The sequence below is a fragment of the Phalaenopsis equestris genome, unplaced genomic scaffold (genome assembly GCF_001263595.1).
Source record: "Phalaenopsis equestris unplaced genomic scaffold, ASM126359v1 Scaffold000658, whole genome shotgun sequence".
Taxonomy (NCBI): Eukaryota; Viridiplantae; Streptophyta; class Magnoliopsida; order Asparagales; family Orchidaceae; genus Phalaenopsis; species Phalaenopsis equestris.
The window spans coordinates 111,204-124,973 of NW_018165098.1; the positions used below are offsets into that span (position 1 = coordinate 111,204).

General features: G+C 34.2%; 1 protein-coding gene across 1 annotated transcript; it reads right to left on the reverse strand.

Annotated features, from left to right (window-relative positions):
- Positions 1–2,532: 2,532 nt before the first annotated feature.
- Positions 2,533–4,319, reverse strand: LOC110030115 (sialyltransferase-like protein 1). Its single transcript, XM_020732694.1, has 2 exons — positions 4,219–4,319; positions 2,533–4,133 (listed from the first exon to the last, which is right to left on the reverse strand). Exon 2 carries the CDS (start codon positions 4,038–4,040, stop codon positions 2,832–2,834), a length of 1,209 nt encoding a protein of 402 aa, XP_020588353.1. The 5' UTR covers positions 4,041–4,133; positions 4,219–4,319; the 3' UTR covers positions 2,533–2,831.
- Positions 4,320–13,770: the final 9,451 nt, after the last annotated feature.

Below are 13,770 nucleotides of genomic sequence, written 5' to 3' on the forward strand. Positions count from 1 at the left end.
TATGTCATTTAAATTTTATGCTTTTAAGCTTTTTCTGGAAATTTTTACCGTTAAGTGTTCTTGAAATTTTGTTTTATTAGATAAAATTTAAATCCACTGTTTTCTTACCCAATTTCCTCCACAAATCGCAAGTTCAAGTGTCTACAAAAAAATACTAAAAAAAAAAAAAAAAAAAAAAAAAAAAAAAAAAAGAAACCAAAATCTCCAGATCATTAGCACAAATAATTATGTTTAATATCCTTAAATTTCTTTAATAAAGTTCTTCTATATTTTCTTTACTTTAAACTACCAAAAAGTTTGCAAAAACAAGTTCTCAAGAGTTATTTTGAAATAATCAGTCCTTGAAAAAAAATTCAAAATTAAACATCAAAACTCCAACAAATTTTATGAAAATTTTCATATAAAATGCTTTCTCTACACCTTTTTATTTCATGTGATTTAGGGGTTTGTATAAAAAAGTTTAATTAAAACAAGTTGATGTTATGGTTCTATGACTTCTTATTATCAAAACTCTCTATCTCACACAGACAGAGACAGAGACACACACATAATATACATACCTCATGATGATAGATTCAATGCAAGAAATACAGTCGATGTACTTTGGATCTTAATAAGGATCATATGGATTCTCTACAACTATGTCTAACATATTGTTTTTGCTCACCATGATTCTGTCCTCCACTTCTTGATTTTGAACAGACCTCTTGAGCTATTAATAAATTTATAGTACAGAAGGGAAATAAAACATCAAACACTTGACGCCAACTAATAAAACCAAACACAGGACCCTCCCAACCCTAAAAAGGGGAATTAACTTATTATTAAAGAAAATACAACCAAAAATAAGCAACATATGAATAAATATTATGTCCGAACTCCGAAGTCTAATAAAATCACGCCACGTGGAGTTAACAGAAAAATAAAAAAAAATCGTTTTAGCACAATGAAATATTTCTCCCGTGTTATTTCACGTTATTCAAATGTTATTGTGGTGGTATTCCTGTATTATTGTGTTATGAGAATATTTACGGTGTTATAATAACACTAACACATCAATATCACTACAATAACACCTGAATAATGCGGAATAACACGGGAGGAATATTCCCCTGTGTTACCGAGCCGGATCCCAAAAAATTGAGTTTTTTTTTTTTTTTTCTGTCAGCTCCACATGGAGGTGATTTATTGAACTCTAGATCTACCTGTACGTCCGGACGTGATAGTTTAAAAACTATTGCAAAACCTATCATAGAGTTTACCAAAATTTTTTATTCTCCAAAATAATTCCTTAGAGTTTACCTAAATTTCTACCATTTTAAGCAAATTTAATTCGAACATAAGCTGTTATTAAAATTTTTCCTTTAAGCAACCACAGAAAATAAAGCATCTGTGTTCTGTTTACTTCTGCTGACCTCTGTGACAAAGAAATCATTTTAGGCATGCTTTGCAGTTGTTTAGCACTAAAAAGGACATGTTTTTATTCCATAAAGAATCTTATCTCTAAAACCATCAAAGAAAATGAAATGTTTTAACCGAGAAACGAAAAATCAGAGCAAACGAGCAAAAGAAATGAAGTAATGATTAGTGACAGGCCGATAGTAATATCATCAACCATATATCAATATGATTCTATAAACTATTTGTCCAGAAAATCTTTTGTATAGCGTTCAGTACCTGCATAAAATAACATTTATTTATGTTAGTTTAATAAGTAGGGCAGGGTATGCAACATAAATTACATCAATAGCAAAAAAAAAATTTCAGGTTTAGTAGAACACTCGCTAATGGCAAAATATTACAAGCTAGTTTCTGTAAATCGTGAGCCTATGAATTAGAAGTTGCAACATTGATATACTGCTTGTTTGGGATCAATTTTGCCTTTTGTTTTATAAAAAACATATTTTTATGCGAAGTCTTTTTGCATGTTTTTAACACTAAAAAGAGCTCAACTTTTCATCATTATTACATCAATTAAATGTGGATGCACATACATACAACACAATTCTTACATATTTACGTATCTAACTCATAAACATCAATTTTTACATATATGCCCACCTTACCTATGTATGAAAAAGAATATTTCTCTTCTTAAAAAGTTAAAATAGTGATATTTTTGATTTGATACGAAAGATTTGGGTGCTATTAATGTAAAAAAAAGTAAATGCGTAGTATGTATGTAAATGCCCCTAAATTAATTTTATATTCATGCAATTTCTTAATTACAGCTGTGAGGGAAATATTCTTGCTTCTGGATCTGCTGATAGCACTGTCAAACTATGGGATAGTTTGCAAACAATGCAGAAATCTCCAATGGAAAGAGAACATTACAATCAACATTACAGCAATAATATGTTTTCTCACAGCAACATGAAATCAACATTCAAATTGTATTGAAAAGGGGGAAAATAAACTATTCCTTACCCATAGCTTCCTTATTTTGATGATCAAGTGCAACAACTTATGCATTCAGTTGAATAAAACTGAATAATTTCATTCAGTTGAATAAAAACAATCAAGTACAACAAATTTTATTCATTCAGTTGAATAAAACTGAATCATTTTATCCACCATCTCCCAACTAATCAAAAGGATTCTAAAATTCCTTTAAGAACACTTTGATTGACAAAAATTGCAAACAGCCAAAATAACCTTACAGATTTAATTTTACATTTGCAGGTATCTAAACAGGCACAACACAGCATAGGTTGGCGAATGGGGTTTCCTATCCTATTCCATTCCTTTCTTTCTGAAATATTACATTAAATTTAAAACGTGAAGCTTGAGCTCAAACAAACCTAAAGATTCAATCAAATTGAATCAAACATTTAATGATAGAAAACAAGCGGTGGAACCGTAAATCCAGAATCTTTAAGGAATGGTATCACCTGAGGTCTATCAACCAAATCTTGGTAAAAAGCATATTCTGCCTCGTAGTCGTGCAAATCGAGCTCCGCTTTCTGGTTTGTGTGATAATGATGCTTGGCATCCGCCGATTTCCCAAACCCAAAGACGCTAACTTGATCACAAATCCCCAGAGCGAGCATCACAGCCTGCATCCCCGAGGAGTAGTGGAACATCTTCTCATCATGAAACTTGGCCCAGTCCTCCAATGGCTTTCCAGCCACCTCCGCAAATCTCTTCAGCGAATAATACTTGACAATTCTGGTACACAACATATCAAGCCGGATATCAGTGATCATCAGAGGAGCTCTGTGGGTGGAGTTGCAGATCGCGTAGTCAAGAAAGTGGACGGCCTGGCAAATGTACATGATCATGGGAACGTCCTCGCCGTAGGGATGGCAGAAGCAGCCGGGTCTCCGTGCGCAGAGATGTAGAATGTTGCTGTTCACGAATGAAAGCCCCGTCTTGGAGCCGACTTTGCGCTGGTAGCCATGCGTGCGGGCGTTATTGAGCCTTATCACGAGCTCGTGACCGTCGATGAGTTCCCCTCGGTCGCTGTTGAGAAGGATCCCGCTGTTTCCGACAACAGCGCAGGAGGCGTATCGAGTAGCAAAGTCCGCGTCCGCGCGTCCGCGGTGGCGATCGAGGGGGCGTTTCACAAGTTCAACAAGCTCATTCATGATTTCCGGTTGAAAGCGGCGGTTCTTCCACCAATCACGCAGGGATCGGCGGACCTCTGGGAAGATCTTATAATCCCGAGGGGAACGGACGCGGATCTGTAATCGGCCATCCAACCCGGCGCGAAGCCCCACATCGAGGTGTCTGTTCTCCCGTCGCCAAAGCGCGGCCGGGAGATGGCGCAGCCCCGCGGAGCTGACTCGTGTGGAGGCCGGAAAGTTTCCCTCCAGAAGCTCGTCAACGTCTTTCCTCACACCAGCCTCCACGAGATCCTCGGAGGCCAGACGGAGAAGGATGGTCGCGTTTGAGAGCACCGGTGCGACGGAAGAGGAGTCGGCAGGAGGAGACTGGGAGCCGTAGCCTAGGCGGACGGAGGCGCGGCAGCTGAGGAGGGTGAGGATGGCGAGGAGAGGGAGAAGGCTGAATGGAAGACGGAGCGAGAAGACGCGCTTCATCGATCTCCGACACTATAAGCATGCCCTGCTAGGCATTCCGTCCACCAGCTGAGCAACTAGAAAGGGGAAAAACCTAATTTTGCTGCTGGTGAGCTGGGAAGGAAGAAGAGTACCACGAAAATCAAGCAAATATCTCTTTGATTAGGTTTAAAAAAAAAGAAATTTTTTAATAGAAAACCTGATGCAGATTTTGGGTTCCTCCAAAAATTTTGGGTTTGTAAGGTGGGCGCCGCCGGACGGCGAATGGTAAATAGACACAAGCATGATCAAATCCCAGTCCAGCCAGTGGTGTTGCCGAATTAAAGGATTGTAAGTCTCCCCATTTGGTTTTTAGTTTTTTTAATTTTTAAATTTTTTTTTTTTTTGTAAATTTCTCATAAAAGAATTTCCCCTAGACAGTTATTTCCTTATTTATTAATATTTATTTTTTAAAAAAAATTGAAATTTCCCATAATTCCAATCATCAAAATTAATTTCGTGCTGAGGTGATGCTCCCTTTAATCTTTCAGAATTTATGCTATGATTAAATTAAAATATTAATGAACTTGATTATTCTTATCTAAGGAGGAGTAATGGTCAATTATGGCAAGGGTGTATCATAAAACTCATAAAAAAGCTACTATATGATGATTAGCATAGTTCTCACAATATGTATTAACATCTTAATTGGTCAAATCAAAAAGTAAATGAAGTACAAAGTTTAAAATCATCACAACTTATTCCAACATTAAAGACCAATACTTCCCACAACTTCCATCCAATACTTAATTACTTATCATTTTAAGAAAAAAACAAATAAGGAAAACAACTCATGGAGAAAACAAAACCACACTTAAGTTTAAAAGTAGAAATTATACAAACACACAAGAAAACTAAATTAAAACCAAGTGTAGTCACAGATAAAAATTTTTCTCAAATTCCTCTCCATCAAACTCTTAAAGTTTCTTTGAATCTCTTCTTTTCTTTTCTCTTACAATACTCTCTACTAACACACTAAACTCCTTCCTCTCTTCTCTCTAAATTATCCTAATTAATCTATGAGAGAGGGGCGTCAGCGGCTAATTGTGTCTCTCTTGGGGGCCCGACTTCAACTCTATCGAAACCCTCTTTTATAATTTTTCAAAAGGTGTTTTGGTGTCTCTTCAAAATGTGTCCACATTCAATGAATCTTTCAAGAGTTTCCTCCTTTCGAAGGCTATTTAAATGCATTTTTGTGTCTATTAACCATAACCCTTGTTTTCACCAAGAGTTGCTTAAAAACCCCTTTAAAATTTTGTCTAAATTCATTGAATCATCAAGTAACTACCTCTAGTGCTTAAGCTCGAGGTATGTGGCGCTTAGGCATGACTTTCTTTGTTATCCTGACGCTTAAGTGTCAGTCATGGGCACTTAGGCGCCACAGTTCTTCTAAACACCTTCATTTTTGCTCTAAATTTGATCATTTTTCACTCCTTTCACCATTGTTCATTCATTTTACTGTACTTGAAAGAAAAACACACAAATATCTTTATATTTTTCATTAAAGCGCAATGTCCTTAAAAATATGTATAAAAATATGTACATAAATGTTATATATTTTAGGTGCATTAAAATCTCCCAAACTTAAAATATTATTTTACCTCAAGTGACACTCCAATCTTTCTAAACCAAAACAAATAGATTATGTAAATGAGTTTCTTTAGGATTTTCAAAAGTTTTTATTTAGAAATATAGTAGTCCAATTTAGAAAAAATATTAGTAAATGAGACTAACTTAGAGTTTAGAATTCGTTAATGTAAAGAAGTCTGAAAATATGAGTTTCTATCTAGTTCAGAAATACTTATAACTTCTCCAAATATAGAGTTTAGACATTCTATCTTCTTCACTTAAAATTTTTATTAAAAATAATTATACTTACTATATTATATCCTTAAGCTTAAGACAAATCTTATACTTTAAAAAGATCATATGTGGAATCAATTTTTGATTAGGCAATAATCCTAAAGCTTCTCCTCCCTATTTCAACTTTTATTTTATTTTTTCTTTTTCTTTTTCTGGTGAGGATTACTATTTCTGGATAGTCATTTAATGGTTTTGAATCCCACTCTTCCTTTCCTAAAATAAAGGTTTGAATATATCCTTTACTTAAAAATATAATAATAATTTTGAAAATTATTTTTAATAAAAAAAATTTAAGTATTGAAAATAAAAGTCTAATCCTTCTACATTTTTCAAAAATACAACTTCTCCTACTATAGATAGTTACACAATATTTATTATTTCTACACTAAACATTTTTAACTTTATTTTTTTCTTCATTACTGTAGGTTTCAACTAAATTTTCTTACTCATTTCTATATTCAAAATTTTACTTCCCCAATATAACTTCATATACATAATCATTATTTTCAAATCAACATAGAATTTATTTGTAGAACATTTGAGAATAAGTAAAATTCAAGTTTTGAATATTATTTTTCATCCCATCAAACTTAATTTTTTTAATAAGGTAAAACATTTTAGCATCATATTTATATAGAGACATGAATGAAAACTAAGAATAACATGCTTACAAGAATTTTCATACCCTAAATAATACAAGTACAAAAATTAGAAATAAGAGTAATAATTAATTGATCAAATTTTTACTTAACTTTATCATATATGAGATTCATTAGAATTCTATGTAGTGGAGGATAATATAAAAGCAAATAAACACGCTAACATAAGTTCACAACTGTAACAAAAAAAATACACGGTAGTAACTTGAAATTTAGACATCAAGTTCTTTAAGTGAAAGTTAGTTATATTTATTTAGCATACACTCAATTACTTTAGATTTGAATTTTGTATTTAAGTTTTGTAGTTCTTTAAATTGAGATTTATGTTATATGTTTTACATTATAATTATCAGAATTTCCAACTTCTTTGTGCGATCGATGCTTAGAAATTCATTAGAGCTCTTTATTACTTGAGCGATACATATACTTGTGTTATTATTACGGGTTTGACAGTTTAAAGATTTTAAAAGATAAAATTATTTTTATTAAAATTATTTTTATTGGGATTGAATTGCATATTTATTATTAGTAATACGTGGGTGTTTTGTAATATTCAAAAATATTTAGAAAAACAACACACAATAAAACACTCCCGCATCAGTAGGAAAGGACTCAAAGAGGGGGGAAAGCCCCCATAAAGAGTCTTAGCATAATGGAATCAGATAGGTGTGGTGGATTCTATACCATAGTTGCATTCTCATTGATTTAAACAAGGATTAGTTCCCAGTGTCTCCTGAGGTGGAGCATATTTCTGTGCAACTCGCCGAAGTGATGTGGTTCGATGAGTTTGTGAAGAAATTAAAGCAACTTGATCATCATGAGCTTGAGAAAATTTGATGGTGAGAGAGGCTACTCATGTACAATCCACTGCTCTCTCTTGGTCCAAGTGTGTTTGGATGAAGGAAGGGAAAAATTTGAGATGCTGAGTGCTCAATTTAAGGAAGTCAGGGAAAGACTGCAGGCGACCGAAGACAAAAATCATTAAAGTAAATGGATACAGATTGAAATCTTACATTTGTGGAATTAAACCTTTATAAGATGAAGTCCTGATGTTGGGTCACCTATAGTAAAACATTGGATACGTCGGGCTGATGATGTTAAACCAATCCCTTTGTTGGAGGCAGCTCATAGTTATCTGTGTGGATTAATTGTTGTTGTCATACATACCATATGATGTCGTATTGAGACCTACAAAATGTAAGGAGGTGCAAAACACTAATTATATGAATAAGAAGTCCTGATGTTGGGTCGCTTAATGTAAAACATTGGATACGTCGGGCTGATGATGTTAAACCAATCGCTTTGTTGGAGGCTACTCATAGTTATCTGTGTGGATTAATTGTTATTGTCATACATACCATATGATGTAGTATTGAGACCTAAAAAATGTACGGAGGTGCAAAACACTAATTATATGAATAATAAAAGATTGGAACGAGAAAATTGGATGCAAGGCGAACATGTGTACAATTGGGCACTGGCGCCTAAGCGCTAGTTTTGCATATGGTATGGTGCCAAAGCGCTAGAATCTAGTGCCTAGGTGTCACAATTAGAAAATGAGCTAAAACTGCCCCTAGGTAGTTTGAAACCACTTTTTTCCTTTAAAACCATCATAATCTTGCTTATGGGACTTGGAACTTCATAATCTAGGCATGAGAAATCACATTTAGAGAAGGAAGTTGGTGCTAGATTCATTTTTCTCATGTCAATGGAGAGTAAAAAGCAATGATTGGGATGATGCAAAGAAGTTCATGCACAAGGACACCCAAACATACTTCAATGGGTTCCTTGCGCATAACCTGAAAGGAATTACAAAAGAAACTCATGAAGAGAGAAAAGGAGATTGTGTATATGCATTCCAAATTGGATGACTTCTATTACCAATTCAAATATTTGGATTGGTAGCTCAAACTTCAGTATAATCATTTGTCATGTTTTCAGGAGGAACAAGTAAGGATGTATCTGGATAAAAAATAGATTGGAGAGAGGCTGTGGAAAAATTTCCTCACACTTTGTTTTACAACCTGTTTGTGCATAATCCGAGGAATGAATAGGTAGATGACAACAATGTTCATAATTATTAATAGTCAGAAGTTAGAGTGAGAAAAATATGATGTTTAGGTGTTGTAACGACTTTTCTCTATAGGTGTATTTCATTCTGCATGATTGATGTTGATGTTATGTCCATTGTATCAAGTTTTCGTTAAGAATTTTTGTGTCCATTATATTGAAACTTTGTTTGTATGAATAAAATTGTACTTAGTTTGTGAAGTTATTTATTTTGTTAGTAAGTTTAGATCATTTGAATTATTTCACTTTGGAAATTAAACTTGTGCAAATGGAAGGTTAAAGATATTAAAAAGACGATTAATGAATATAATGATGTTAAATCAATGTAATTAGGGTTTGGAGATCTTAGGTTTGTTGTGCTTACACCTAAAAAAATTTAAAAAATATATTTGCAAAAATTGGGTCCGATGCCAAAGTGATAGTTTATTACGGAACAGGGTGCCTAAGCGCTGGAGCTAGCGCCCAACCGCCGGACTGAATTACTGGTTCAGTCAAAAAATTGGCTTATCAAACTAGCTTAACACCATTTTTATCACCGAAGTTGAATCTTATTCCTCCCATTCACAAGATAGACCTCTTAGGGCTTCTCCTTGCTTGCAAAATTGGGAGTTTTGGAACTTATAAACTTTGGATTTCTTCTTCTCTAGGTAAGATCTATACTTTGGCTTAAAAATTTTGTGGTTCCACCATGAATTTTTTATACGTTTGGAAAAAAACAAAAATATGGAAAAATATGAGAAAAATAGTGAAAATCCATGGTAGAGGAGTTTGTTTGCTTAGAATTTAGTTTTAGGAGCCTTTAAAACATATATTTGAAATTAATTTTGATTTTTACTAGATTTTTTTGATGGTTCCTAAAATAAAGAGAGGAAAGGGGAAAGAAATTTTTGACAATATGAAATTCTAAATCTCAAAGCACAAGATCGATATAATGAATTTATATTGTTAAGAAAGTTTATTGTGGAGAAATGTTTTATAGTCTTGGAGGTACTGTAGAAAATTTGATTGCTGCTTGATGCTGTGAAGGTTTCTACTAATTCACTGCTATAGTAGTTATTTCTGTGGTGCGGGAATTCTATGTTAATCTGCTTGAAGCACTGGAAGAGAAAGTGCTTGTTCGAGTGAGGGGAGTTGAGTTCACCCCCGAGAGGATTAATGTTTTATATGATTTGCCACTTGCTTTGGATTGCTTTTATTTTGAGTTTGAGCCTTCTGAGTTAGAGCTGGATAAGATTATTGCATTCCTTACAGATGAGCGTGGAGCATGGAAAATTAAGAGTGAGCATAAGGTAATTTTCTCTTCTTCTATGCTTAATTCTCCATCTATAGCTTGATATTATTTTATTTCAGCCCAACTACTTCCGACAAATCATTTCAGTAAAGTGACTTTGTAGAGATTCATTTTAAACTATTGCATTCAGAAGATGAAACCCACTGATCCAAAAGAAGGATGTCAAACCAAGGTTAATTGGATGGATACTTTTGATGCAAGAGTTGGATTTTGTGGTTATTGATAGAAAGGGAACTGATAATCAAATTGCTGATCATTTATTGAGATTAGAATATCATGAATTATCTGACACCAATAATGAAATTACAGACAGTTTCCCTGATGAACAACTCTATAATATTAATGAGCAAAAAATACCATGGTATGCTTATATTATTAATTATATTGTAAGTGATATTTTGTCACCTATGCTGACATCACAACAACAAAAAAAATTCATTCATGATGCGAAAGCATATTTTTGAGACGAGCCTTATTTATATAAACAATGTAAGGATCTTATTATGAGAAGATGTGTACCTTATGAAGAAACTGAATTAATTATTCAAAAATATCATGATTCTGAATTTAGAGGACATTTTGGAACTGATAAAACTGCTTATAAAATTTTACAAGCTGGATTCTGTTGGCCTACTCTCTTTAGGGATGTTTACAGATACATAAGAACTTGTGATCGATGCCAACTAGTAGGCAATATATCTAGAAGAAATGAAATGCCTCTGAATTTTATGTTAGAAGTTGAGATCTTTGATGTTTGGGGATTGGATTTCATGGGACCATTTATTTCTTTATCTGAGAACTTATACATATTAGTTGCAGTAGACTACGTTTAAAAGTGGATTGAAACACAAGTTTTACCTCATTGTAACGCTAAAATTGTTTTAAAATTTTTAATGAAAAAAATTTTCACTAGATATGAAATGTCTAGAGTAGATTTTTCTACTATACGACATACTGCATTATGGGCTTACAGGACTACCTATAAAACTCCTATTGGAATGACTCCTTACTGGCTGATTTTTGGAAAGACTTGTCACTTACCAGTAGAATTGGAGCAGAAAGCATATTGGGCAATTAAAGAATTCAATTATAATTTGAAAGATGTTGGTGAGAAGAGATTATTACAAATGAATGAATTGGAAGAATTAAGAAATGAATCTTATGATAACGATAGAATTTATAAAGAGAAACTAAAGTTATGACATCATCGGAAGATTAACCAGAAGAACTTTGAACCAGGACAAGAAGTTTTGCTTTACAATACAAGGCTGAAGTTATTCCCTGGGAAATTGAAGTTTCGTTGCTTAGGACCCTTTACTGAGACTCGAGTTTATACTTACAGAGCTGTTAAAATTAAAGATCAAAAGACTGGGGATAGATTTAAAGTCAATGGACATAGATTTAAGCCATATTTTGAGGGTAAAAGACCAAATTTTAAAGAGGTTTTAAGGGTCAGTCAACCTGAATAATATCTGAATAGTTCGGGCTGACGACATTAAACCAAGTGCTTTATGGGAGGCAACCCATAGTTATCCTTATTTTTATTGTGATTATAGTGTTTTTGTTTGAAATTATCATTAGTTTGCGGTAGTATTGAACTCTACTACTCATATTTACCCTTGAATCATCATAAAAATTGGATCCAATTGGAATGCATTTGGACTAAAGCGAAACTGTGAAATTTTTGCCTTGGGCGCTGACAGCGGGCTCGAAGCCGTCGACGGCGGGTTTTTCCCGAGAGCCCAGAAAATTAATTCTAAAGGCTCGCCGACGGCGCCAGCGACGCCGTCGATGGCGAGAACAGCGGGACGACAGTTTCCGGAGTTTGAAATGATGGTTTTTGGCAATTTTAGGCGAGATTTACTCCCTATAAAACTTCTAAATTCGATTCTTAAATTTGTATTACCCCAAAAGCAAAGTGAAACTCCACCAAATTCATCCCTATGGATTCCAATTTCACTAAAAATCTTAGATTTTGAGTGTTCAATCAGAGAAACTTCATTAGTTCCGAGGCACAACGAATCTTCAACAAAGTACTGATAAAGAGGATATTAATCAAAGAAAGAGGATTCGTAAATCAAGGATTGAACAATCCTTCAATAGTAATTGAAGAAATGATTGTGCGACGACGATGGGAAGTGTTGTGCTTGAAGAAATGATTGTGCGACGATGATGGGAAGTGTTGCTCCCCCCCCCAGCCGCTGTAGTCATTCCTATGGTGAAGGAGTTTTATGCTAATTTGCATGGAATTAACCAGAGAGTCGTCTATGCGCGAGGTAGATAAATAACTTTTACTCCTGTGCAGATTAATGAGTTATATATGATTGAGAATGTTCCTTTCTGCCATTATTCCAATTTCATCTCGACAAGAAATCTGATGAATGAAATCTACCAATATTTGACGGACGAGACTGAAGACTAAGAAATAAGAGAAAACGGGTATGCTAGTTTCTCTGCTACACTTCTAAATCCCGTTTCTAAACATTGACACTTCTTCATTTCTAAAAAACTATTACTGACGATGAGGATTGGTAAAGTTACTAAAGAGTTATCAAAGAAAGTACTATTTTAAATTAATGTATTCAAATGTGACTGCCGATTGATATTAGATCGATAATTATTAAGTCGGCTTGATCTTTCATGGATCAACTTATGGACTTAGACATCCTTCAACAATCTTCTTACTCTACAGTCAGTTCCAAGTATCTTATGAGAATCGGGGAAATGTACTTCTACCTTTGAAGCCTTTGGACCCAACCCAGAAGTTCCCAACCAATGAAGATGAGAATGATATGACTATTATTGTGGATCAATTGTCTCAGAATTCACTTCCTATTCAACCTTTAGTTCCGGACAAGACACTAGTAATCCTTCTCAGAATCAAGAAATTGGAGAAGGAGGGACAAAATTTTATGAATGCAATTAATAATATATCTGATTTTTTTATCATCTAGACTGGAGGATGAAAGAACATGGACATATCGAAGGAAGTTTGATACGATTGATGAGAAAGATGGGATTGATAGAAAAAGACTCTACTGAAGAATTCCCATACCGACCCTTCTATAACCTATTCGTTCATGTTCAATCGATGGGCGATATCAGGGGATAAACAAGCACTAAATCGGAGGAGTAGTAGATTTACTTTGCTACTTATATGTCTATATGTGTGATTTGATTTGAACTTATGTGTTTAATTTTCTTTCAAATTTTGCTTTTAGATCGTGCTTTTAGATCGCAGTATCGTTGAGATTGAGCATAGAATGTTTGTTTTTAGCGTTTAAAGTTCTGTGGCTTGGATTGCAACGCTGAATTGATGTGTTAAGGTTGAGAAAATACCAAACTTATGTGTGTCGTGTAACGTGTATTGTAACCATTGGATTTTATATATAATTGTGATGTTTTGTGTTATGAATGTTTATTTTAGTACATCATTTAATCACTTAAAATTTATGTATAGAATGATTAAACGGATGTCGACGAGGCTTGAAATTGATCAAAATCGCAAAAAATTGGAAATTGAACCAATTTTGAAAACCTCACCAACAGCGCCATCGACGCCGCTGACGGCAGATTTTTCCCAAAACTTAGGCTATTTAATTCAATAGAGCTCGCCGACGGCTCTGACGACCCCGCTGACGGCGAGATACTGAAAAAACACTTTTAACAGCAAGTTTGACCAGTCAACCGCCACTATTCATCATCCCCATCCTCCTAAAAAATGAAAATTTCGATCTAGGGCTTGAAGATCTTGATTTTGGGGTAATTTCAAGGCTTTTAAACATCGGATTTCACATCTCTCGGTAAGAGCTTCACTCCAACCTAAAAA

Excerpts from the sequence above, each read along its gene's own strand:
- LOC110030115 (XM_020732694.1), bottom strand. The coding sequence starts at position 4,040 with ATGAAGCGCGTCTTCTCGCTCCGTCTTCCATTCAGCCTTCTCCCTCTC.